The sequence below is a fragment of the Otolemur garnettii genome, unplaced genomic scaffold (genome assembly GCF_000181295.1).
Source record: "Otolemur garnettii isolate 467f Iridium unplaced genomic scaffold, OtoGar3 scaffold00020, whole genome shotgun sequence".
NCBI lineage: Eukaryota > Metazoa > Chordata > Mammalia > Primates > Galagidae > Otolemur > Otolemur garnettii.
Genome location: NW_003852415.1, coordinates 17825890 through 17853655, shown reverse-complemented (window position 1 = coordinate 17853655; position 27766 = coordinate 17825890). Strand labels below are relative to the sequence as shown.

The 27766-nt window shown below is 36.3% G+C and overlaps 1 protein-coding gene across 2 annotated transcripts in view; it reads left to right on the top strand.

The window, feature by feature from the left end:
- Positions 1-24683: 24683 nt before the first annotated feature.
- Positions 24684-27766, top strand: part of TC2N (tandem C2 domains, nuclear) — a 39226-nt gene continuing 36143 nt past the window's right edge. Inside the window, exons 1-2 of one of the 2 annotated variants that reach the window (XM_003786990.2) lie at positions 24684-24805; positions 25311-25544. In XM_003786990.2, coding sequence (XP_003787038.1) covers positions 24739-24805; positions 25311-25544 — 301 coding nt within the window. In that variant the 5' untranslated portion in view covers positions 24684-24738. The remainder of the gene's footprint in view (positions 24806-25310; positions 25545-27766) is intronic. The other variant, XM_012803433.2, reaches the window with a different exon arrangement.

Sequence of the window (27766 nt, the reverse complement as noted above, 5' to 3'; positions counted from 1 at the left end):
TTTCACAACTTAAAGAACTGTAATTAGTTCAAATGGTTGAAAATGTGTGGTGAGGGATACTGGGAGATGACACTGGAGGCCTAGGGTGAGTTGCAAAGCACTTATAAACTGCATTCAATAACGAACGAATAGAGATTGTGAAGAGGGAGTATGAGATTTGTTTCTGTCAAATAAAAGATTGGATACACACAGTGAAATCTTTTATCCATACCAACCAATATCTATTTTTCTCTCCAGATCTGCCTCAAATAATATAAGATTGGTAACTCAGAATGTTGCAATGATGATTTTGTTGTGGGAAGAGGAAGAACACAAAGAAAGGTGTACAATATCCTCTATTCATCTTATTGTAGCCTTGGCTCTGAGAGTAGAACAGGAAGGAGGCCTACTTCAAGGAAAACAAAAGAAGTGTTATGATTTTGTAAGAACTTTATCTGTCAACAGAGTGGCTTCTCCCACAAAAGCTTTTTTAGATGGACTATGGAAGAAAACTAGAAACAATTTGTTGCTTCTACTCTTGAAATGTTTGCAGCAGGAAAGAGATTGTTAACGTTGTTCATTTAGAGAACCAAGTTCTTAGCCCAGTTCCATCACTTATTGAGCACTCATGCATTCATTCATTCTTTATTCAGCACATTTGAATGACCCTTTGTGCACCACGTATGTCAGGTGCTGCAGGGGAGTAAAAGGTAGGTATGGATAATGGTATTGCTCCTGAGATACGTCAACTAACATTTGAACCTAGAAATTTCTAACCAAGGACATGCTCTATTTCAGCATCAAAGATAAGAGAGGGGAGAGAGAGAGAGAGAGGCAGGAAGGAGAAAAAAGGGAAGAGGCAGAAAAAGACGTAGGAGAAAAGGAGGGAGAGGGAAACAGAATAGTAGTTTAAAAAGTCTTGGAGTTCAAAGTCCAGACTCAAATCTTGGGCAACCACTAACTGGTTGTTTGACTTTTCATTTTTTTCAGCTGTAAATGAGGTTAATAACAGATATATCACAATTGCCAGAATTAAATGAGATGACTCATGTGAAAGCTTTGAGTAAATAGTACAGAACTTCGCAAACATTAGTGATAAATTATTGAAGGTAAATGTACTGGGACTTTAAAGCAGTGTTCGTCAAAGTGTTTGTTGAAACACTAATGCCCAAGAATGGTAACAAGTATTTCTCAAGAAGAGAATTCTGTGAGTCAAATAAATTTGGGAAATGAAGGATTAAACAAAGATATGGTCCTTAGGCCTGTAAAATAATGTGTGATGTGAACTGAAAGGAAAGCCAGTATATACTCTGTCTCTTCTCCAAATTAATGAGATCTTAGTATCTACTCCCACTCCCACTCCTACTCTAGGGCCACGAGATTGACAGAATTCACTATGGGAAAGACTGCTCTCCAGGAAGAAAAGTGTTAACTTTCCATTTACAATCCATCAGCATCTCGGAAGCTGAGCTTTCATTATCAGATAATCTAGAAATCCATTCAACAACTTTCCAAGTATAATGTAGAGATTTCTTTTTCTTTTCTCTTGTCTTTCTTTCAGACAGAGTCTATGTTGCCCTTGGTAGAGTACTGTGAAGTCACAGCTCACAGCAACCTTCAACTCTTGGGGCTTAAGCAATTCTCTTGCCTCAGCCTCCCAAATAGCTGGGACTACAGCCGCCCGCCACAACGCCCAGCTATTTTTTGGTTGTAGTTGTCGTTCTTTGGCAGCTCCGGTGTATGTGGCTGGCGCCCTAGTCGCGGAGCTACAGGCGCGGAGCCTAATGTAGAGATTTCTAAAGGGCCAGCCGACCCCTAGCCGAGGGATAGAGGGGATTCCAGCATAGAACCAGGGATGCGAGGTTTTGTAGTGGATACACCTGCTACTTCTTCCAAGACACCTGTTGATTGGCAGTAGCAAATATAAAGAAACAAACATGAACTGACGCGGCTGATTCTCAAAGACTTTATAATTACGCTTTTTATAAAAACTCTCCCCTTGTAAGAGCGCAGAAACATGTCTGGTAAAAGACAATGCCCAACTCAGAAAAGTTCATCAGGCCTGGAGCTTTCCCTCTATACCATTTCTTGCGCTTGTCTCCCTTCTGCTCCTTCAACGTATCCCGGGCTCTGCCTGGCTCCATTTTAGACTTTTCCAGAGGGAGCAACTGAACTCTACAGTCGCGAGCCCAGACATCCGGGACGCAAAGGCAGCGCGACTCAGGTGCGCCGCCCGGGCACCTCCCGAGGGGCGGCCCTGGGGGCGGGGCTGGTAGGGGCAGGTACCTGGAAGGGGCGGGGCAGGGTGAGAGCGGCCCTTGGGGGGCGGGGCGACCTGTGGGGCGGGGCCTCGGAGCCTCGGGGCGCGGCCGCGTGAGGTGTTGTGAGTCGTTCTCGGTGGCGGCGCGGGCGGACGGCCCACTGCCTCTGAGCAGGTAGCCGGAGGCGCTCCCCTCAGCGCGCTGTGGGGCAGGGGTGCCCCGAACGCCGCGCGCGGAGACCCACGGAGGGCGGCGGGACCTCAGCGGAGAAAGGCGCCGGTGCAGCTCAGGTGCGCGTCTCCGGGCGCGCGGCGAGCGGGCCCCAGAGGTGAGGGGAGACGAGCGGGAGCTGCTTCGCCGCAGCAGGGCGTCCCGCGCCCCCAGCCTCGGGGGGCTGGCCGTTTTGTATGGCTTTCTGTCTTCTTTTCTTCAACTTTAATTAAAAAAACCCCAACATGTCGTGGCTGGGGGTCCCGAAGCTGTTCCTGGGTCCGGAGGTTTAGGCCCCGCAACAGCTGCCATCGCGGTGTCCTGGGGCGCAGTGGGTTCCCCGTGGGGCCGGAGCGCGCGGTGGGGCGAGGCCTGGCCAGTGTGCTGCCGGGCTTGGTGGGTCCCTTCGTGGGACCCGGGAACGGAGAGCGGGGAGACCCCGGCCCCGCAGGGACGGCCGCGCGTCGCGCTCTCAGTGCCCATCCCAGGTGGGCTCCGGGCTCTGGGAAAGAAAGAACGAGGTCTGATGAGAACAGGTTAGCAAACGGTTTTTATCGGTTTCTGAAACTTCGTGAAGCTGAGAAAGTGTTAAAATGTCACTTTCCTGTGACTTTTTGCAAATCACGCTCTATCCAACAAGTTTTTAGATTTGACTTCTGCTTCTTACAGTTTTTTTTTTTTTTTGCTACGGTTTCTTTTAAATATAGAAAGGTAGTCTGGATGAAATTGTAGGATATATTGCACACTCGGTAGTAGTCCAGGTATAGATGAGGTAGCTGCCTACCTGAAAGTTTGATTCCTTTAGAATATTTAAAATACAGCATATAAGAGAATTGCTTTGGTAATTAAAATGCCATTCTGATTCTCGTTCCAGCTAGGCATTTCATAGAGTTATGTTTTTCCTGATTAATATTGTAATAAATAGCCTAGATTATATTGAGAATTAGCAACAACTTCTCAATCCTATTTACCAATGTAATATTTGGTATGTAACCTCATCATGATTAAAAATTGCTTTTTCTGGAGAGATGGGATTTGAGGAGACTTGCTTTTTATCCTCTCTTGTATTTGGTAACTGTGAGAAAAACCTGAATAGAATTTTTTTTTTTTTTTGTAGTTTTTGGCCGGGGCTGGGTTTGAACCCGCCACCTCTGGCATATGGGGCCGGCGCCCCACTCCTTTGAGCCACAGGCGCTGCCCCTGAATAGAAATTTTTTTAACCTTTCAAGAAAAATTTAAGTTGTATTTTATTGGCTTTACTTGAATTATTATTGTGTATTCTCAAGTCAAACTAGTAAATTGAGAGATTAATTCAGGTTGAGAGAAGATGAATTTGAGATTTTTAAAATTTTAATGTGGTTCTTTTTAGTTTTTGTATTATTAACTTTTAAATTTAAAATTGTATTAACAAAAATTGATTCTCACTGGATAAAAGATGAATTTGAGATTCTTGTGGGACACCTGGCAGAGCTGTCTGATTGGCAATTAGATATATTGGTGTCAGTTTTTTTCTGAAGTCGGGCTCAGAGTTAGAAGCAGCAGTGGTTTTGTGATATTTACTCCTGTAAGGGTACAAGAAGCCATTCAAGTTAAGTATAGAGTAAGAAGAGAGGAACACCAAGAATCAGGAAGGCAAGTATTAAGTGATGTGTAGAGATAGTCAGGAAGACCGAGGGGGAACATTCAGGAAAGGAGGAAAGCTAGGAGGCAGTGGTGCTGGAGAAGCCAGGAAAGGAGTTTTAATGAGAGAAGTCTCATTGGGAGTCAAATGAGTCTGAGGGAGGGGGAGTACCAGAAGCTGAGCGCAAGTAACTGAGTGTACTCGTAATAAAGTATTTTTTTTATCACCCTCTCCCTCAACTCCCATCGGTGAACACTGTTTTAGTGGTGTTTTGGTGTATTGAGTTCAGGTGTTGTTATTAGTGTTTAAGATAGAAGTATAAACTGTGTTGGATCATATTTCATCTGAGTTCTTGTACTGTGGTACTTCCAAGTTGCTAGTAAGTTATTTGATTCTTTCATGTATGTCTCAATGATTCTTCTAAAGGTCTTATGTAGGAATCAAGCATTTGAACTAAATCAGAATCTGTAGGGTATACTTCATATAGGGCCTTTCATTCAGTTACTATGGACTCAAGGGAAAATGCTCTTAGATTAAAATTTCTGTATAATGAGTTTCACTTTAGTCCTCACTGAAAGTTAGATTTTGTTTTTTGTTTGTTTTGGAGTTCAGACAAGTGTTTTTGTGGATATTTTCCTTAGGAATATGAATGGAATAGTTACAACTGAAAAGGCCAACAACCAGTGTTGATGAGGATGTGGAATAACTAGAAATCTCATATTCTGTTGGTAGAAGTGTAAATGGGTGTAATCATTTTGGAAAACTTTCTGGCAGTGTGTACTAAAGTAAAATATATACATAAACTATGCCCAAACATATACTCAATAAAATTCTAGAAAGTGCAAACTAGTCTAATGTGACAGAAGACTCATCAGTGGAAACTTGGGGGTAGGGATGAGAAAAGGACATAAGGAAACTTTTGGGGATGATGGATATATTCATTTTCTGTGATAATGCTTTTACCAAAACATACATATGTCTGACTTGTTTAATTGTACATTTTAGATATGTGCAATGTATTATAGGTAATTATACCTAATAAAGTTTTAAAAATAATTAAAAATAAAGAATGGAAGGAAACATATCATTCATGTATATTTACCTGCTTTAAATACTATAGTTATTTCAGGGTAATGGGATTATGGGTAACTTTTATTTTCTTCATATAGTTTTCTGTATTTTTCATATTTTGTACTATAGACATTTATTAAATTTTGAAATGAGAAATTATTCCATATGTGCAAAATAGTGCTTTCGACACATCTACAGATTTAAAGAATACAAATTAAATATTCCATGCCCATATAGTGCTTAAGAAATAATACATGATCAATATATTTTAAGCCAACCTATGTATTCTTCATAATTATATCTTGCTCTTTCCATTCTCCTTGATTTTCTGTATGGTTTAACCACATATGTACACATTCTTAAACATTGTATTGTTTAGTTTACTTTGGAATGTTGTATAAATGATACTATGTGATTTCTGTGACTCATTTGGACATTATACTATTTGTAAGATTCCTTCATGTTGATTTTTTATTGATGCACATCATTCCATTGTGTGATTTTATTACTATTTATCCATCATCCTTTTGATAGATATTAGGGTGTTTTCAGTCTTCTTTTTCCCTTTTTTTAAAATTTAATTTTTACTTTTTGCCTTTAAAAGCTGTTTTGTTATGACAATTCTAATCCATATCTCTTTGTGTTCATGATTACAAATTTCCTAGGCGTTTTAAAATCTGAGAGTAGAGTTGTGGATCATCAGTTTTGCTAGATAATACCAAATTGTTTTATAAAGTGGTTGTACCAGTTTGTAAGTATTCACTTTGTTCCCTTTCTCAACAACATTTAAAACATTTGTACATTTGTAATCATCTGAATTTTTACTTTTTGATACTCTGGTGGTTGAGAAATGGCATCTTACTGGGGTTTCAATTTACTTTAATTACTGATGATGTTGAAGCTTTCATAGTTACTCTTCTGTGTGTGTTTCCTTATGTCTTTTGCCTATTTTCTTTTTCTTTGTTTCTTTGTTTCTTTCTTCCTTTTTTTTTTTTCTGAGACAGAATCTCACTCAACTGCCCTGGATAGAGTGCCATGACATCTGCCTAGCTCACAGCAACCTTCCTGAGTAGCTGGGATTATAGGCCCCTACCAAAATGCCTGACTAATTTTTTTTCTGTTTTTAGTAAAGACCGGGTCTCACTCTTGTTCAGGCTGGTCTTGAACTCCTGAGCTCAGGCAATCCACCAGCCTCAGCTTCCCAGAGTATTAGGATTACAGGCATGAGCCAATATACCTGGCCTCTATTTTTTTTTTTTTGTCTTTAAAAAATTAATTGCTAGAATTTCTTTATACATATATTTCGAATACTTATCCCATATCAATTATGCATATGGCACCTTGCTTTTTCTCAAAATGAGCAGCTTGCCTTTTACTTTTTTAGGTTTTTTTTTTTTTTTTGGCTGGGACTGGGTTTGAACCCACCACCTCTGGTATATGGGGCCAGCGCCCTACCATTTTGAGCCACAGGTGCTGCCCCCAACTTTTTTTTATGTCTTTTAACAAACACATTTTATAGTTTAATGTAGTTGATTGTGTCAACCTTTTCCTTTTATGGCCTGGTATTTTCTGCTAAAAACAGGGAGGTGTATGGGAAATCACTGTATCTTCTTACTTTTGCTGTGATTCTAAGCCTGCTCTAAAAAATAAAGTCTATTTTAAAAAGTTGCCCTTCCTATTTGTCTTTTAAAAAAGTTATTTAGTTTTTTCCCACTCAGAGAGCTAGGAAACTATATTTCATATTTGTGTTCTTAATCTATGTAGAACTGATTTGTGTGTGTTGTGAAGTGGGGTTGTGAAATGGGGGCCTGGTTTCTTTTTATTTTTAGTTTTTCTCATTTACTAAATATTGTTTTTCATTCTAGTGATCTACAGATTTAATATATGAAGTTTCTCTGTATGTGTGGGTATTTTTCTAGGCTGGTCTTTCTAAAACAGATCTGTTTGTGTAACCTTATTTAAATCTTATTTTTTAGCTGTATAAAGAACCTTGATACCTGAGAAAACAAGTCACCCACTCACACTTTTTGGAAACTAGACTCCTTCTCAAATTAATGTTTAATTTTTTTCTTTTTTAAAAGTAAACTTTTAATTAATGTAATGTGTTATTTGATTCTTAAATATATACTGTAATCAATCACCCAAGGTCATAAATAACACTGAAATTACTTTAGTGTAGATTACATCAGGTTGCAAATCCTTTTCTAACTTACTAGAGTTAATTTTGACTTGAAAAGTAAATATAGGATTTTCATTATGAGCATACGGTAAGTTGAGATATTTGGAGCAACTTTATAATGAAAATAGCTAAGAATACTTTATTTTAAAAACAATCCAAAAGGATAGAAATTAATATGCCATAATCAAAGTGAAAGATGAAAATATGAAAGATTAAAAGACTATTTATTTATTTATTTGAAACAATAGTTTCACTTTATCACCCTTGATAGAATGCTGTGGTATCATAGCTCATGGCAGCCTTAAACTCTTGGCTCAAATGATTTTCTTGCCTCAGCCTCCAAGTAGCTGGGACTACAGGTACCTGCCAGAATGCTTAGCTATTTTTTAGAGATGGGGTCTTGCCCTTGCTCAGGCTAGTCTCGAACCTGTGAGCTCAGGCAATCCACCTGCCTCAGCCTCCCAAGTAGCTGGGACTACAGGTACCTGCCAGAATGCTTAGCTATTTTTTAGAGATGGGGTCTTGCCCTTGCTCAGGCTAGTCTCGAACCTGTGAGCTCAGGCAATCCACCTGCCTCAGCCTCCCAAGTGCCAGGATTATAGGTATGAGCTACCGTGACTGGCCTCAGAAGACCCTACAAAGTCTTAAAATTCTCTGATGCTATTTGCTAAACTGGGGAAACATGATGAATTTGAATAGGAATTTGATAGATTTGCAGGGCACCGGGGATAATTGGAAGTCAGTCCAGGGTAAGCTTAGAGACCTTCTGGTCTCAATTCTGGGATCCCAAATTTCATATCACTTTGGTGGGTATAAAAAATTTTCAAGATGTGAATTAAAAAAACTTTTTCTTTTGGGTGGCTCCTGTGGCTCAAGGAGTAGGGCACTGACCCCATATGCTGGAGGTGGCAGATTCAAACCTGGCCCTGGCCAAAAGTACAAAAAAAAAAAAAAATCTTTTGAGATTTTCACATGCTACAAAATTCAGGTCTTTAAAGTATACAGTTCGATCACCTACCAAAGGAAACTTTGTATCCATTTAGTAGTCACTCTCCTTTCATCCTTTCTTAGTAGCCTCTGGCAACCACTTACATGCTTCTATGGATTTGCCTATTCTGGATATTTTATATAAGTGAAATCATATAATATGTGGCATTTTGTGTCCTGCTTCTTTCATAGCATATTTTTAAAGTCTATGCATGTTGTAGTATGACTCAGTATTTCATTCCTTTTATGGTTGAATAATATTCGATTGTATGGATATATACCATATTTTGTTTTTTCATTCATCAGTTGGTAGATATTTAGGTTGTTTTTGTTTTTTGGCTATTATGATTAATGCTGCTATAAACATTTTGTAAAAGTTTTTCTGTGAAAATACATCTTCTATTCCCACAGGGATATTTACCTAAGGAGTAGAATTCTTAAGTCATTATGATAACTCTGTATCAAGTTTTTGAAGAGTTACCAAAGTGTTTTCCAAAGTAGTTGTACCATTTTACATTTCCATCAACAACATATGAGGATTCCAATATTCACATTCTTACCAACACTTATTTATTTATTTTTTTTGTTAAACGTGCTAAGTGGCATTTTATTGTGGTTTGATTTGCATTTCCCTAATAATTAATGATACTGGACACTTCTTAATATGTTTATTGACCATTTGTATATGTTCTTTGGAGAAATATCTATTTAAATCCTTTTCTCATTTTAAAAATTGTATTTATCAAAGCATGAACTTAAGATGATCTAGTAAACAAATGCAAATATTCTTTAGAGTATACTTTTCATTTTTGGCTTTAAAAAAGTCCTACCAGTAAAGTGCAATCCTCCCACCTCAGCCTCCTGAGTAGCTAGGACTACAGGCACATCCACCATGACTGACTAATTTTTTTATTTTTTATAGAGACAGAGTCTTGCTATGTCTTGCTATGTTGCCCTGAGGTCAAGTGATCCTCTTGCCTCAACCTTCCAAAGCACTAGGATTATATAGGCATAGGCCACTGTGCCTGGCTATAATTTTTATTAATGAAAAATGTAATAAGAAAACCTCAAAACTCATTTGTTGAGTTTAATCACAGATTGGGCAGTTAAGTGTGTGTGTGAGAGAGAAAGAGAAAGAAAAGAAGGAGGAAGGAGAAAGGAGAATTGGAAGATAGATCAAAATAAATCATTCAGAATACAGCTTAAAGAGACATAAATATAAAAGAGATGAAGAGATGGAAATTAGAATGATTAGAGTGAGAAGTCATGGTGAGGAAGTATAATAAATTGGAGTTTCTGAAGATAAAAAATAGAGAATGGACAAAAGCAATTTTTAACGAGATAATGAATGAGAATTTTTCAGTACTGAGGAAAGATACCACTTCATATATTCAAGAATCTCAATGAATTTCAAGCAAGAAAAAAAGTACACACTTATAAATGGAATGAAGAAAACCAAAGACAAAGAGAAAAATTTTAAAATAATGTAATTCTAGGGCCTAGACAAAAATAGAGATTTTCTTCAAAAGAATAGTGATTGGCTCAGTGCCTGTGGCTCAAGTGGCTAAGGTGCCAACCAGGTGGGTTCAAATCCATCCTGGGCCTGCCAAATAAACATGACGGCTGCAACCAAAAAATAGCCAGGTGTTGTATCAGGCGCCTGTGGTCCTAACTACTTGGGAGGCTGAGGCCGGAGACTTGCTTGAGCCCAGGAGTTGGAGGTTGCTGTGAGCTGTGATGCCATGGCACTCTACCCAGGGGGATAGCTTGAGGCTCTGTCTCAAAAAAAAAAAAAAAAAAGAAAAGAATAGTGATTATACTGACAGTTGACTTTTTTTTTCCTAGACAGATTCTCACTCTGTTGCTCAGGCTAGAGTTCTCTGGTGTCATAGCTCACAGCAACCTCAAACTCCTGAGCTCAAGCAATCCTCCTGCCTCATTCTCCCTATTAGCTGGAACTACAGGCACCCACCACCATGCCTAGCTAGTTTTTCTATTTTTAGTAAAGAAAAGGTCCTGCTCTTGTTCACACTGAGTCTCAACTCCTGAGCTCCAGTCATCCACTGGCCTCAGCCTCCCAGAGTGTTAGGATTATAGGTATGAGCAACCACACACAGTTGACAATTGACTTCTTTGTAGCAGTGGTGGGACAGAAGATGATAGAACATGTTTTTGGTTTGTTTGTTTTTTAAATTTTGGGGTCTTAAAGAATATAGCTTGTCTTTTAGAATTCTATAATCAAAGGAAATGTCTTTTTTTTTTTTTTTTGAGACAGAGCCTCAAGCCGTCCCCCTGGGTAGAGTGCTGTGGCATCACAGCTCATAGGAACCTCCAATTCCTGGGCTCAAGCGAGTCTCCTGCCTCAGCCTCCCAAGTGGCTGGGACCACAGGTGCCTGCCACAACGCCCGGCTATTTTTTGGTTGCAGCCGTCATTGTTGTTTTGGCGGCCCGGGCTGGATTCGAACCCGCCACCTTAGGTGTATGTGACTGGCGCCTTAGCCACTTGAGCCATAGGTGCCGAGACAGGAAATGTCTTTAAGAACGAAAGTAATAGAGTGATCATCAATGACTGGTAACATCATTTAAAAAACAAAGTCAAATTGACCTGCCATTGGATCCTGCAATTCTTCTACTAGGAGTATATCCAAAAGACCAAATGTCACTTCACAAAAAAGATATTTGCACCAATTATTCATTACAGCTCAATTCATAATAGCCAAGTCATGGAAGAAGCCCAAGTGCCCATCGACCCATGAATGGATTACTAAATTGTGGTGTATGTATACCATGGAATACTATACAGCCTTAAAAAAGATGACGTCTTTGCCTCTTTTATGTTTGCATGGAGGGATCTGGAACATATTCTCCTGAATAAAATGTCTCAAGAATGGAGGAAAAAGTATCCAATGTATTCAATAACTTCTGTGAAACCTACTTATATTTACTCATACTTACTTATGAAAGAACACAACTATAGCCCAGGATGAAGGGGAGAAATGGAGTGGGAAGGGAGGGGAGGAGGGAAATTTGACAGAGGGAAGGTAAAAGGCGGGACCACACCTATGGAATATATGACAAGGGTAGAAGTCAAATCTGTGAAGTGTAGAACATAGATGTTTTGGCACAATAATCAAGTAAATGAGGTGAAAGCTATGTTGATTGTTTTAATGTAACCACATCAGATTGTATAAAAAAAAATCAGACATTGTACTCCACATATGCATGAATGTATTCATGATCTATGTGTATTAGACTTAATAAAAAAACAATAAAAAACAAAGACATCTGGACACTATACACTACAGCCTATGGAATAGTCTTGCCAAAAATCAAACCTAAAACTCTGAATCCCATTAAGTTATAGATCTATCACAGAAAAATAGCAAACAGGAATATGCTGAATGACACCATAAGAATGCAGTCAGCAAAATCCAGTTTTATAAACTCTGTTGGATAAAAGACCTGGTTTCAGCATCAAAATATTCACAAGGAAATCTGTAGATTAAAACAGAAGAAACATTTAAACCTATTTCACCCTAAATAAATGAGCTATAAATATTATAGGAAAATTGAGGAAATGTGAATACTGATAATATGAACAAAATGTGGATTTTCTGGAAGTGTGATGATACTGTGGTTGCATTAAAGGGAGAATTTGTCTTTTAGATACATACTGAGATATTTACAAATAAAATAGCTTGATTTTTTTCAAAAAAGTGGGCAAATGGAAAAAGTTTGACTAGGAATTGAGAAAAATTAAAGCTAAGTGATATGTCCAAGTGAGTTTTTTAATATTCTATCTATTTTTGTATGTATTTGACAATTTTAATAAAAAAAGGATAAAATAAGAGACATTTATAGACTAGTAATATTTAATTTAATATTAATACTGCTAACATTTAATAAATTTAAATTTGTATGCATCTCATCAACTGGCCTCAAAATATGTAAATCTGGTAGAACTGAAAGGATAAATAGATGTATCTATAATCATAGTTGTGTTGTTTTTAGACAAATCTCTTTTCGCATCTTTTTTTTTTTTTTTTTGAGACAGTGTCTTACTCTGTTGCCCAAGCTAGAGGGCAGTGGCATCATCACGCCCAGCTAATTTTTAAAAAATTTTTTTGGAGATGGGGACCTGGGGGGGAGTCTAGCTATGTTGCTCAGGTTGGTCTCGAACTCTTGGCCTCAAGCAGTCCTCCTGCCTTGGCCCCGTCAGAGTGCTAGGATTACAGGCATGAGCCACTGTGCCTGTCTCTTAGGATCTTACAGAATAAGCAGAGAAAAAAAAATCAATAGAGACACTGAAGATTTTAACTTGAACAACAGACTTGACCTAGAGATATACATGGAATGATTGCAAAGTTGCAAATGTACATGGAACATTTATCCAAATTTGCCGTATACTATGCCACAAAGCAAATTTCAACAATTTTTAAGTATTGAAATCATACGGAGTAAGTTCTACGACTTCAGCTGGAATTCAGCTACAAATCAATACCAGTAAGACAGCTAGAAAAGCTAAATGAAAGAAAAAAAAGCTAAATGTTAAATCAAAAGAATAAGGCAGATGGGGAACTAAAATAGGGCTTTGTTATTAATAAAGATAAGACAAGAGGATATGGCATGTATCTGCAGGCAAGTAGGTTTCCTAATGCAGAAATTTGGTAGACTTACCTGTTGGGTCCTAGACAATACTTTTTGATAACTGGAAGATATCCTATGGGGCAAATCAGTTTCACTGCATTGTAGAGAGCAGAGTAAAATATGTGCTTCCTGTGAGTATCCAGATCCCAAAAAAGGAAATGGCGGGAAAGGAGCTGAGCTATACATGCTTCTTTGAGTTTGGGAGAGAGGTATTCCTCTCCCAAACTCACAAACCAGGTAACTTCAGTGTCCTTGAAAAGGAGTAAGGATGAATCCTCAAACCAGAGACAGGAGGAAGAAGCATCTCTGCCCTAACTTAGTTCAAAGACACAGAGGTAAAAGAGAAATGGTTTGTTTATGGAACTACAGATGGTTATATTTTGAAGCTTAATATTTGCAGAAGGAGATGGTGGAAGATGAGCAAAGAGAGGGGGGTCATATATTTAGGGGAATAGATTTTATCCTGATACAGAGCCATGGAATTACTTAAAGCAGGTGAAGGACACTGGCAGCAGAGTTGGCGGATAAAAAGAGTTTGAAAAGGCAAGCTTTTAGCTTTTTTTTTTTTTTTTTTTTTTTGGCTGAGGCTGGGTTTGAACCCGCCACCTCCAGCATATGGGACCAGCGCCCTACTCCTTTGAGCCACAGGCGCTGCTCCCTTAGCTTGTTTTTTTGTTGTTTGGGCATATGATGACACCTGAATCAAGATAGTCAGATTGAGGATGGAAAAGAAAGTGTAGAAATTCCAAGCATTAAGGAGCTCTACTCAAGAGAATTCTAGTTCTTGTCAAGTGTACTCTTCCTGTTGCTCAGTACCTTGCAAATAATGCAGAGTGAGTATAATCCAAGGCCTTTACACTTTCTGGAATATTCTACCTTCAAGAACATCACTAGATTGTTATCTTCTCAGAGAAGCCTTTTCTGATTGCAGAACATTAACATAGTTAACATTAGTTCCTCTTGTATCCTGGTTAATTTTTTCATGAGATTGAGTATTTCATGTGTTTGCTTAAGTTTTCTGTTTATCCCCCTGTAAGCTTTCTGAAAGAGGAGCTCTCATCTAGTTTGTTAACTATTGTATCCTCAGTGCCTAGCATATTGACTCATACATATTGCATGCTCAGTAAAATACTTACAAATAAGTGAATAGATGAATTTGGTGTGTTGTTTAGGGAGCCGAAGGACTCAAGGATGGCATCCATACTTCTGGTTTAGCTGGATGGTGGCATTGTAGTAGAAAATACCAGAAGAATAGCAGGTTTGTGGGGTGGGGGAGGTCATGATAATGTAGTGGCCTTCATTTATAAGAATGCCAGAGGCATTTCTAGGCTATGTCAGGCTAAGGAGGCAAATGAGCACTTTGAGAACCTCATGCAATAAGGTGATTTTTTTAAGTCCAAGCTGAAGTGCAGTGTCACTACAGCCTCCAGCTGTTGGGCTCAGGTGATTTTCATACCTTAGCCTCCCAAAGTGCTGGGATTACTGGCATGAGCTGCTGTGCCTGGCTGATATTAAAAATATTTTAACAAGCTGGGCGTGATGATTTATGCCTATAACCCCAGCACTTTGGGAGGCCAAGGCAGAAGGATCACTTGAGGTCAAGAGTTTGAGACCAGCCTGAATAGTAGTAAGACAAAAAATAGAAAAATTAGCCAGACATGGTGGCATAGGCCTGTAGATAGAGTGCCTCATGTGAATCAGATAGATTGTAAGTGGGATCTAATGATAATATTTATAGTCATGATGATGGCAGCAAATATTTACTGTTCTCTTATAACGGGTCTGGCACTAGTTTAATGCTTTATGGGCATTACCTTGGTTGATCATTACAGTATCCCTAAGAAGTGATATGTTTTTTTTTAACTGATGGAGAAATTCAGGGTTAGAGAGGTTAAGTAACTTACCTAAGGTCATTTAGCTAATGAATGAAAGTTACAGGATTAGAGCCCAAGCAGTGTACTTTTAACCATTTATATTTGCTTCCCTTTATTGCTAAAAAAAAAAAAAAAGAACTCAAACAAGTGCTTTTCACTAGAGATAGCCAGCATATGGTCTATTAACCTGACTGGTTAGAAAAAATTGTGAAACTTAGGTTTTAGTTCTTCACCTAACATTAACTAGTCCAACTGATTATTTTCTATTAATACAGAGGGTAACAAAAAATGTATACACATTTTAAGAAAGGAAAAAAAATTAAAATTGTAATAGTCAATATATATCAATAACAAAAGATGAGTACACGTTATGTTGAGCATCTCTTGTAATTGTAGAAGTCAGATGTGTTAATATAGTTTTTCCTTTCTTATAATGTGTACATATTTTTTTGGCATCCTCTGTATGTGCAAAATGAAGAACTTTGGCAAAATGATCTTTAAAGGTCTTCTCTATTAATGTTTTTGAGGCTTCGTTTTCTGTTAATGTTCTATAACTCTGTTATTTTGTTTCAGCTTTACAGAGATATAATTGATATACAAAAAGTTACATATACTTGAAGTACACAATTTGGTAAGCTTTCATATATGTATGCACCTGTGAAAACATCATCACCATGATCAGTATAATAAGTAGTATATCACCCTCAAAAGTTTCTTCTTGCTTCTTTGTATCTCTTCTTCCTGCCCATCTCTGCCCTCTGTCTCCTCACGCCTCACTGTCTGCAGGCAGCCTCTGATCAGCTTTTTATTACTATTGATTAATTTCCATCTTCCATAATTTTATATAAATTGAATCATACAGTGGATTTCAGCTACAAATCAGATAGCTAGAAAAGCTAAATTAAAGAATAATAAAATAAAGCAGATAGAGAACTGAAATATTTGTTTCTAATGAAGTTAATACAGGAGAATATGCATGTTTCTCTATGGCATGTACTCTTTTCAGTGTTTTCACTGAAAAAGTGAATTACACAAAATTTCACTTTGTGTAATTATTTCGAGAGTGATCTATGTCAGTGTATGTATAAATAGTTTACTTCTTTATTGCTGAGTAGTATTCCATTGAATGGATATAGTACAACTTGTTTATCAGAATAGATAAAATAGATGGATATTTGAGGGTTTCTACTTTTTGGCTCTTTCAAATAGAGCTGCTATGAACACTAATGTACAAGTCTTTGTATAGAGACTTGTATGATTGCTTTTATAGATTGTATGAGACTTGTATGATTGCTTTATGATTGCTTTGTATAGAGACTTGTATGATTGCTTTTGTCTTGAGTAATATGTGGGAATGGAATATTTGGATCTTATGGTATATATATGTTTAACTTAAGGAACTGTCAAACTGTTTTCTAAGGTTGGACTATTTTATTTTATCTATTTATTTATTTTGCAGTTTTTGGCCAGGGCTGGGTTTGAACCTGCCACCTCTGGCATATGGAGCTGGTGCCCTACTCATTTGAGCCAAAGGCGCTGCCCCTAGTTGTATTATTTTACATTCCCACCAATAGCATATGAGAATACTACGTGTTCCACATACTATTAAAGAACTTGGAATGGTCATTCTTTATAATTTTATACTTTATAATAAGTATGTAGTGTGATCTTTCCATTTCCCTAATAAGTAGTGGTGTTGAGGATATTTTTATGTGCTTTTTGACCATTTGTGTGTATGTGTGTATATAATGTATTATATATGATGTATATATATACATATATATATATACATATATAAAATTTATTTATTTTTTGAGACAGAGTCTCACTTTGGCACCCTGGGTAAATGCTGTGGCATCTTAGCTCCCAACAACCTTAAGCTCTTGGGCTCAAGCAATCTAAGTTTACAAAGATTTATTTCTCTGTTTTCTTCTAAGAGTTTTGAAGTTTTAGCTCTTACAATATAAGTCTGTGACCAATTTTGAATTAGTTTTTGTGTGTGGTGTGAGGTAAGGATCCAATGTGGGGAGGGGGTTGTGGGCAAGTGGATATCCTGTATTCTAGCATGACTTGTTCAAAAGACTGTTCTTTTCTCTTTAAAGTTTCTTGGCACATTTGTTAAAACTCAATTGACCATAAATGTAAGGGTTTGTTTATGTACTCTCAATTTTATTCCATTTATCTATGTCTTTACTTATGCTTATACTACCCTGTCTTGATTACTGTAGCTTTATAGTAAACTTTGCTCTTTTTTTAAAAGATTGTTTTGGCTTTTCTGCATTCTTTGCATTTCCATTTTAATTTTAAGATCAGCTTATCAATTTCTATAAGGAAGCTGGAAGGGATTTTGGTAGGTAGGGATTGTGTTGAATCTGGAGACCATTTCAAGGAGTCTTGCCATCTTAACAACATTACATTTAACAATCCATGAACATGGGATGTTCTTACATTTATTGAAGTCTTTCAGTAATGTTTTTTAGTTTTCATTGTACAAGTCTTATATTTCTTTTGTTGAAGTATTCTAGGTATTTTAGTTTTTAAAACGTTACTATGAATGAAATTGTTTTCTTAATTTTATTTTTGAACTACATTTTTAAACGAACATTTCATTATTAGTGTATAGAAATACAATTGATTTTTTGGGCGGTGCCTATGGCTCAGTGGGCGCCTGCCCCATATACCGAGGGTGGTGAGTTCAAACCTGGCCCTAGCCAAACTGCAACAAAAAAATAGCTGGGCATTGTGGTGGGCGCCTGTAGTCCCAGCTACTCGGGAGGCTGAGGCAAGAAGCCTAAGCCCAGGAGTTGGAGGTTGCTGTGAGCTGTGTGATGCCATGGTACTCTACCAAGGGAGATAAAGTGAGACTCTGTCTTTAAAAATAAAAAAGAAAAGAAATACAATTGACTTTTGTATATTGCTCTTATATCATTAAACCTTAGTGAACTTGTGTATTGCTTCTAGTAGCTTGTTAGAGTATGCCTTAGGCTCTTTCAGTTTACAAGATAATGTTATGAGAATAAAGAAGGTTTTACTTCTTCATTTAAAATATGAATTCTTCAATTTTATTTTTCTACCCTAATTACCCTGGCTAGAATTTCCAGTATAGTGTTAAATGAGTAGTGGAAAAAGTAAACATCTTTGGTTTTCCTCTGGTTTTGGAGGGAAGGCATTCAGTCTTTCAGTAGTTACAATGAGTTTTACTAAACTATAGATTTTTTATAGATGTTCTTATTATGCTGAAAAAAAAATTATCTTTTGTTTCTTTTCTTTTTCTTGAGACAGAGCCTCAAGCTGTCCTCCTGGGTAGCATCACAGCTCACAGCATCTTCCAACTCCTGGGCTCAATCAAATCTCCTGCCTCTGCCTCCCAATTAGCTGGGACCATAGGCGCCTGCCACACTGGCCATTTTTTGGTTGCAGCCGTCATTGTTGTTTGGCGGGCCCAGGCTGGATTCGAACCTGCCACCTTAGGTGTATGTGGCTGGCACCTTAGGGGTATGTGGCTTACGCCTTAGCCACTTGAGCCACAGGCACCGAGCCTATCTTTTATTTCTAATTGCTCAGCATTTGGATCATGAATGAGTATTGGATTTTTTCAATTTCTTTTGCATTTGTTGAGATGACGATGGAGTTTTTGTCTTTTGTTCTGTTAATAATGTATTACATGAATTGATTTTTATTTTTTTTTATTTTTTATTTTTATTTTTTGAGACAGAGCCTCAAGCTGTCCTCCTGGGTAGCATCACAGCTCACAGCATCTTCCAACTCCTGGGCTCAAGCGAGTCTCCTGCCTCCACCTCCCAAGTAGCTGGGACCACAGGTGCCCGCCACAATGCCCGGCTATTTTTTGGTTGCAGCCGTCATTGTTGTTTGGCGGGTCTGGGCTGGGGATTCGAACCCGCCACCTTAGGTGTATGTGGCTGGTGCCTTAGCCAATTGAGCTATAGGTGCCGAGCCATGAATTGATTTTTAGATGTTGAATTAATCTTGCAATCCTAAGATAAATCTTGCTTAGTTTGAGGTGTTCTTATATATTGCTGGATTTGGCTCACTAGTGTTTTGTTGAGGATTTTTGTGTCTGCATTCATGAGGTATCCATCCTTTTACTTTTAACTTATTTATATTTAAAGTGCATTTCTTATAGGCAGAAAATACTTAGGCCATGCTTCTTTCATCCAGTCTGGCAACCTCTGCCTTTTAATTGACATATTTATACCATTTATACTTGTGATTCTTGATAAACTTTGAGTTAAATCTATTGGCTTGCTATTTGTCTTCTGTTCCCCCTATCCATTCTTTATTTCCTCTTTTTTCTTTTTCTGCTTTCTTTTATTAATTCAGTATTTTTAAAATGATTACATTTTATTTCCTTTGTTGACTTATTAGCTATAACTCTGTTTTCTTATTTTAGTGGTTGCTTTAGAGTTTATAGAACATGTCTTTAACTTTGCACTGTCTATCCTCAAATGATCTGTTACCACATCACATACACTATAAGAACTTTACATTGTATATTTTATTTATCCCTCTGGCTTTATGCTATTGATGTTGTATGTTTTATTTTTACATATGTTATAAACACTACATCACAATGGGTTTTTTTTTTTTGTCTAAGCATCAGTAACCTTTTCTTAAAAAAATTAAATAATAATAAATCTTACATATTTATATTCCTGGTGCTCTTCATCCCCTTGTGTAGACTTTTATTTCCATCTGGTATCATTTTTTTGGCTTGAAGGATGTCTCTTATTTGGTATCATCTATTGATGATATATTCCTTCAACTTTTATATGTCTGAAAAAGTCTTTATCTTTGAAAGATTTTCTTGGAGTGTAAAGTTCCAAATTGATAGTTTTTCTTGCAGTACTTTAAAGGTCTTCTTGCACTGTTTTCTTATTGCATTGTGTCCTCTGAGAACTGTGCTGCTATTCTAATCTTTGTTCTGGTATATGCAACATGTCTTTTTTTCTGTAAGTGCTTTTAAGATTTTTCTTTGTTACTGGTTTTGAGCAATGTTATTATGATGTGCCTCAGTGTAGTTTTCTTCCTGCTTCCTGAGCTCAGTGTTCATTAAGGTTTTTATATTTGTGATTTACTGTTACCAAATTTAGAAATATTTGGCCATCATTTCTTCAGTTTTAACTCCTCCTCCCCCAAACTCCTTCTTGGATTCCAAATACATGTGTGTTAGGCTGCTTGCAGTTATCCTATGGATCACTGATTTTTTTTAAATTTTGACTTTATTCTTTACTTTGTTTCATTTGGTTAATTTCTCTTAGTATGTCTTCAAGTTTATTAATCTTTTCTTTAGTAATATTCAATCTGGTATTAGTCTTATTTAGTATATTTTTCATCTCAGACTTTAATAGTTCTTATCTCTAGAGGTTCAATTTGGGTGTTTTTTAAATGTCTCCCTTGTCTTTTGAACATATAGAAATCTAGCTATAACTGTTGTTAATGTTCTTAACTGTCTTATGTCAATTCTAGTTTGGTTTTAACTGATTGATTTTTCTATTCATTATGGGTGTGTGTGTGTATATATGTATGTATATATATATAGCTTCTTTGCATACCTGATTATTTTTTATTGGCTGCCAGACATTGTGAACTTTAATATGCTGGATATTTTGGATTTTTATAAACATTTTTGCTTGGGGCACAGTTAAGTTTTCTGTAAACAGTTTGATCCTTTTTCTAGTCTGCTTTGTGGAAGACAGCATCATTCCTGACTTTGGTGATGTCTGGTTATGGTTTTTGTAATCTTTTCTGGTGGTTTTGCTCCAGTCTTGTATGGTTTCTAACATGTGTGCTTTGATCACTACACTGTGGAACACTAGAGTGGTACCCTCTGCTGATCTCTGTAGTTCTCTTTGTATGCCCCTCTTTATTCTCCAGTAGTGTCATGCAAACTCTAGATATCTTATTCTCCCCATACTCTCAGGTTTGTCTCTTCGTTTCAGAAAATCTGCTCGGCTTTTCCTGGGTACTTCGCTGTGGCCTGGAAACTCCCTCAAGGCTGTAAGATACAGGGATCACCTCATTTGTTTTCTGTCTTAGTTCTTTTTACTTGATAGTGAGGGTCTTGAAAACTGATGTTTCATATATTCTGTTTGTGTTTTCAGGTGGTAGGGTGAATCTGATCCCTGTTACTCTATTATAGATAATAGTGAAAGTATTTATATGTGTTTTGACCATCTTTCCTTCAAAGTATTCCTGGGTATTCATATTTATTTATTTATTTATTTAAGCAGGCCTGGGCTGGGTTCTAACTCACCACCCCCAGTGCACGGGGCTGGCGCTCTAACCACTAAACTATAAGCACCAAACCCTGAATATTCTTTTCAATCAGATTTTACATTTAATTCAAATAAACTTATTTCTTTTTCTGCATCCTTCTTCCATCTTCCTCAGCTCATTTTGGATGACTCAAGGCCATCAAGTTTGAGAACTTTTCCACTACTAGTAATCATTTTTAACCAATTTTCCCACATTCCTCTCATGATTAGTTTTAAATACTGTATTTATAGGCTGACTAGGATCAGAGATGTAGTTTGATGAGTATGTTAAGAGTTTTTCTAGGAGATAGTTGTTGTACTTTGTTTCCTTATCTATCAGCTAGATATTTTTAGTTCCAGCTATATTTCTCATTTCATATAGAATGCTGAGTGCTAGGCAGAAAGTGAGTACAATATTGTTTTTCACAGTTTATATTCTAGCAGAGGAGATAGAACAAGATCTCACAGAATGTTGTCAAAAAGGTTAAACCTTTTTAGTACACTAGATTTTTAGAGATGAGAGAAAATTATTTCTTTTAATATACTTTTTAATATACTGGGAATGCTTCTTCTATTATACTGATACTGAACCTGGCCTTTGAAAATGAATTCATCTTAAAAATAGAAATTAGTTACAAGAGAGGATATCATTTATAACAGCCAAGTAAATTATATAGGCACATGCTTAAAGAGAAATGTTCAGAATTTGTATGAGAAGAACTATAAAAATGTTCAAAGGCACAAACAGACTTGAACAAATGTAAAGATATAGTGCGTGCTAGATAGGAAGACTCCCCCTTCATAAAGATGCCAGTTTTTCTAAAATACAGTAGAACCTCCATGGTTGATCATCTCCACACGTTGACCACCTCCTTAAGTTGATCTAATTTTCATAGACCAGACATATACCACATATACGTATCAGTATAATATGCCTAGTTTTTTATGTTAATCACTTCTGTATATTGACTGATTTGTGATAGTCTCTTTGGTGGCCAGCTTACAGAGGTCTACTATAATTTGTAAGTTTAGCATGATCCCAATGAAAATGCCATCAGATTTTCCTTCTAGGGCTAAACAGATTATAAAGTTCATTTGTAAGAACAGGCAAGGAAAAATAGCTAAGAAAATTCAGAAAGGGAAGAATAATAAGGATGGCTAGTCCTGCTACATATTACAACATAATAGAAACCTTTATGATTCAAATAATGTGGTATAGGTATAAGAATAGACAGATCAGTTAAAGAGAATGGAAAATAGAGAAATAAACTCAATTGTATATGGAAATTTAGTGTGTAATAAAGGCATCTTCCTATTATAAATGGAGAAAATAAGGATTTTTTTTTCTGTTTGTTTGTTTAGAGACAAGATTTTGGTCTGTCACCCTACCTGGAGTACAGTGGTGTGATCACATCTCACTGCAACCTTGAACTCCTAGGCTCAAGTGATCCTCTCACCTCAACCTCCCTAGTAGCTGGGACTACAGGCACACACCGTCATACCTAACTAATTAATTTTTATTTTTATTTCTTTTGTAGAGACGGAGTCTTGTTTCCCAGGCTAGTCTTGGACTCCTGGCCTCAAGCACTCTTCTCACCTCACTGGGAAATGCTGGGATTATAGGCATGAACACTGACCCAACCTGGAATTTTTAATACATGGTGTTTGTGATATTGACATAATTAGAAAAAAATAGGTTTGAATCAATTCTCATACTGTATGACAGCATGTCAATATAGAAAAGAATACTATACTAACAACTAGAAGAAAACATGGGCAAATTATGACCTATTTATGGGAAAACCTTTTTGATGAATCAATCCACAAACTAAAAAACATTGATAAGCATGATTACATATGTATGTGTGTACAAGTATACATGTTTATGTACATACCCTCACAGTATATATGTATATACAGGATGACCATAAAGTTCATGTGCAATTTAAAATATTGTACAATTTAAAATTGCACACGAACTTTATGGCCACCCTGTATATGTATATACATGCACACACACACACTCTTTTATGTAGAAGAAAACACCATAATCAAAAAGACAAATGAGAAACTAAGAATGTTTGCCTTTTATATCATGGGCAGTCAATTAATCTGAGAAATATATAGAGTGTTTCCAAAACTGGAGAAGAGATAGACCAACAGTTTTATAAGAAGATGGGTAGGAGATAATAAACAGAAAATTCATAGAAACAAATATAGATTGGTTTTATATGAAAAGGAGCCCAACCTTACTTATAAGAGAGATATAAATTAAAACAACACAATATATCATTTCTTTCCTATCACGTTGGCAGAAGCTCATCATTTAGATAACATTTTGTTGGTTATAGAAACAGGTACTCTCATACATTGCTATTAGAAATGTGAAATGGTATAGATTTAGAGAGAAATTTGGCAATATAAGCAAAATTATGTGTATGTACCTTTTGACCCAGTTGTTCTATTTTCAGGAATCTATCTTACAGATGTATACTGATAAATATCTGAGAAATATGTGTCTTCAAAGTTATTGTAACACTATTTCTGATAGCAAAAGATGAAACAATTCAAATCCCAGTTTTAATAAAACCATAAAAAAATTGTGACCATTGGAGAAATTTGAACACTGAGCAAGTAGTTGCAAATGTCTGCAGTTAATGATATTAATTATATATAATAATGTTATTATGGTTATGTTAAAAAAGAAGCACCTACAATCCATTACCAATGCTGTTTTTTTTTTAATGCTTGATCCATCTTTAACCAGTGAGAGCCCCTTGAAGTTAACTCCTGAATCCTTCTGCCACATCTTTTAGAAATCATTACTTAAACATTTATGTATGAAATTATATGATTAGAATTTATTTCAAAATAATCCAAAGGACAGGGAAGTGGGGAGGTAGGGATGAAATAAGATTTATAAAGAGGTGATAATAGTTTAGTTGATTGGGATTTCCTTATGTTTAAAATTTCCTGTAAAAAATGTATGGAGTTTAAGGCAGGCATAAATGAAGAGAGTGCATTTGGAACAAAGGTGTTGAGATCAAGGAAGGTAGGCAATTCTTAAACAGCTTTGTGTTTATGGTAAATATAAAATAGACTGTCTTTGTTTGCACTGTATTAGTATAATTCTAAGGATTAAAATAACTCATAAAATATGCAGGCTTTTGTTTATTGGTCCCATTATAGGGCCTTTAGATTACCAAAATAATTGATTGGGAGGAAGTAAAATTTTTGTCAAACTTTTTATGAATGTCATCTTTTCTTTCAAATTTTGCTTGGACATAGTTATAAGTATATCAGGTAAAAGAGAAAATTGAGAATGAAATTTTCCTATTTTTAAAACATTCTTTTAAACTTTGGGATTGTTTATTTAGCAATTTTTAAGCATGTTGTTTTAATAACTTATAAAGATCCTAGGTTATGCAAAATTACATATGGGAATAAAAATCTGTCTTCCTCATAAAAATTTTTACTTCAGAGCTCTTATTATGTCTTAGCAAAAGATAACATGGTTTATTTAGCGATATCTGATGACATTAAGCATGATCATTTTAACTTTGTTTTCTATCAACAGGTTAATATTAAAATTGGAAGTTTGTATATTTTGTTGGATATTGGAAATTGAATGTAATGGCTACAGAATTTATAAAGAGTTGCTGCAGAGGATGTTTCTATGGTGAAAAAGAAAAGCACAATTGTGAGTTTTGTTTTGTCTTCAGTAACATTTATTTAGTGCCTTCTTTGTTTGTGGCATTTTGTAATACAAAGAAACATGAGGCATGTTTCCTTACTTCAGGGGGGAAGGCAGAAACAAAAGTCACACTAGATAAGTATTCCAGAACTCCAAGTACCCTGGAGCACGGGTAGAAAGAGATGAATTCAACCCAGGTGACACCGTGAGACAGCTGAAGGAAGGAACAGAAGGTGAAAAGTGTACTTGAGCATTACAGGAGGATGGAATAGGAAAGGCAAAGGCAAGGAGAGAAAAATTTGTTGGGAGGACAACATACTGTGACAAATGTTTTCATTTAAATAAAGATTTCCAATTTATGTTTGCTAGGACTCAAGAATAGTTTGTGTATCAGGAATTTCTTCTAAAATGATTATATAAGTACGTACCATAGCATGTTAGGTTTAGATTATTATAGGTAATATATATGCGTATTTGTGACTTTTTTCTTTCCTATTTTTCTTATTTGCAGTTTCAGTAGAAAGAGACTTTAAAACAGCAGTCTCAAATAGTCAAAATACTACCGTGTGTGTACTTCCATTTACATCTGTTTCTGTAAAGCCTCAGGTTGGCTGTACTGAAGATTATTTGCTTTCCAAATTACCTTCTGATGGCAAAGAAGTACCATTTGTGGTGCCCAAGTTTAGGTTATCTTATATTCAGCCCAGGACCCAAGCAACTCCTTCTCATCTGGAAGAACTTGAAGGTAAACAATAAAATGGCAGGATTTCAATGTCAATATCTATCACTTAAATACTGTTATTACAGTTATCTTGCTCCACTATATCTTTAATACAAAATTTATATAAAAATTTTATATTTTGCTTTTTATATGTTTCGCACTTTCTGTAGCAGGACTTAATGTATAGTATTTTCCAAAGGTTCCATTTTGAAATCTGATCGCAATGCAACATATTGAGTGTGGCTTTGGGCTTTTTGAAAGGAATAATATGTAATCAGCTCTCCATATGTATGGATTCAGCATTTGTGATTTCAACCAACTGTAGATCAAAAGTATTGGGGGGAAAATTGATGATTACATCTGTTTCTAACATGTACAGACTGTTTTTCTGGTCATTATTCCCCAAACAATAGAATGTAACTATTTACATAGCATTTATATTATGTTTGGTATTATAAATAATCTAAAGATGATTTAAAGTATATGGGGAGATGTGCATAGGTAATATGCAAATACTGCATCATTTTATATAAGGGACTTGAGCATTGTGGATTTTGGCATTTGGGGGTTCCTGGAACCAATCACTCATGGATACCAAGGGATGATTATGACAAGATAATTATTATCCTTCACATATCTAGAAAGAAAAAGTAATTATTTTATATTTGGCCTATAAACATAGAAAACATGTCATTTCTTATTTACTGTTTTCTCAATATTTCAATGAGAAAGAAGGAAACAATCAAACGACCCTTCTTCACCAGTCTGTATTTCCTAGTCTAAATAGCTACTTCAATAAGGTAGATTCATTGGCCGAATTTAGTTAATGGAGAGGTTGATGAACTAATGAAGATTAAATAACATATAGCTCTTGTTTTTAAAAAAATAATTTGTGCTAGTTCACTGAAATGCTGTCAGTCCTTTAAGGGCTTTTTTCTCTCACAATTTTTTTGAGAAAAATGTCATACATACAGGAAAGTTGAAAGAATGTAACAGTAAATATCTATATGCTTCTGGGATTTCAATTACGCGTATGTTGGACCTTTTGATTTTGTTCTATGGGTCACTGAGGCTATTCATATTTTCAATCTTTTTTTCTCTCTCTTCTTTAAATTTGATAATATTGATCTATTTTTAAGTTTACTGTCTTTTTCCTGTTTTCTTCATTCTACTGTTAAGCCTATCTAGTGAATTTTTTATTTTAGACATTTCATTTTTCAGTTCTAGAATTTACATTTGGTTCTTTTTAAATAGTTTTTCTTTCTCTGATGCAATTTTGTATTTTTATATTATTATAAACTTATTTTCTTTTATGTCTTTTGAAATTTGAAATCTTTGCTAATTTTAACATCTATGTCATCTAGATTTGGATTCTGTGGATTACCTTTTTTGTTGAAAACGGGTCACATACTACAGCTTCTGTATCTTGGGTGATGATGGCTCTTGAGTGGTAGTTTATAGATTAGCCAGATATTTGAGCAGACTATTCATAGAATTTTGGACTCTTTCCAGGATTCTCACCTTAATTTTCAGCATCTCTGGTTTTCCTGAAGTCTGCCCTCTGGTTCTTCAGGCCAAAAGTGCTCTGGGTTTTCTGTTGGAGCTTTATGTCATGGACCCTATGTCATGCCAACTTTGACCTGCACTCAGACTCAAAGACATCAAAGTTAGATAATCCACTTTATGTCAGTGCCTTTTTTCTAAAACTCAATTTCTTTATAGAATCTGCACCACTTCTCTTTACTCTTCAGAGACTTCAGGATTTTTACTTGTTTGTTTTATTTTATTTTTGGCCTACAGTTTATTGTTATCTACAAAAGACTTGGGTCTGGTAGGAGGGATTTCTTTTCTCTCTCTCTCTTTCTCTCCTTCACTCTCTCTTTCTTTTTTAATTTCTTCTTCTTCTTTTTTTTTTTTTTTGAGATAGAGTCTCACTATGTCACCCTTGGTAGAGTGCTGTGGCATCACAGCTCACAGCAACCACAGACTCTTGGGTTGAAGCGATCCTCTTGCCTCAGTCTCCCAAGTAGCTGGTACTACAGCCTCCTGGCACATGCCTGGCTACTTTTTAGAAATGGAGTCTCGTTCTTGCTCGGGGTGGTCTCGAACTTGTGAGCTCAGGCAATCCACCTGCCTTGAGTGTGTACTTAGGTTATACTACATTTATAAAAACAATTTTTCTGCTGATTACTGTGGCTTATGCCTGTAATCCCAATACTTTGGGAAGCTGAGGTGAGAGGATCACT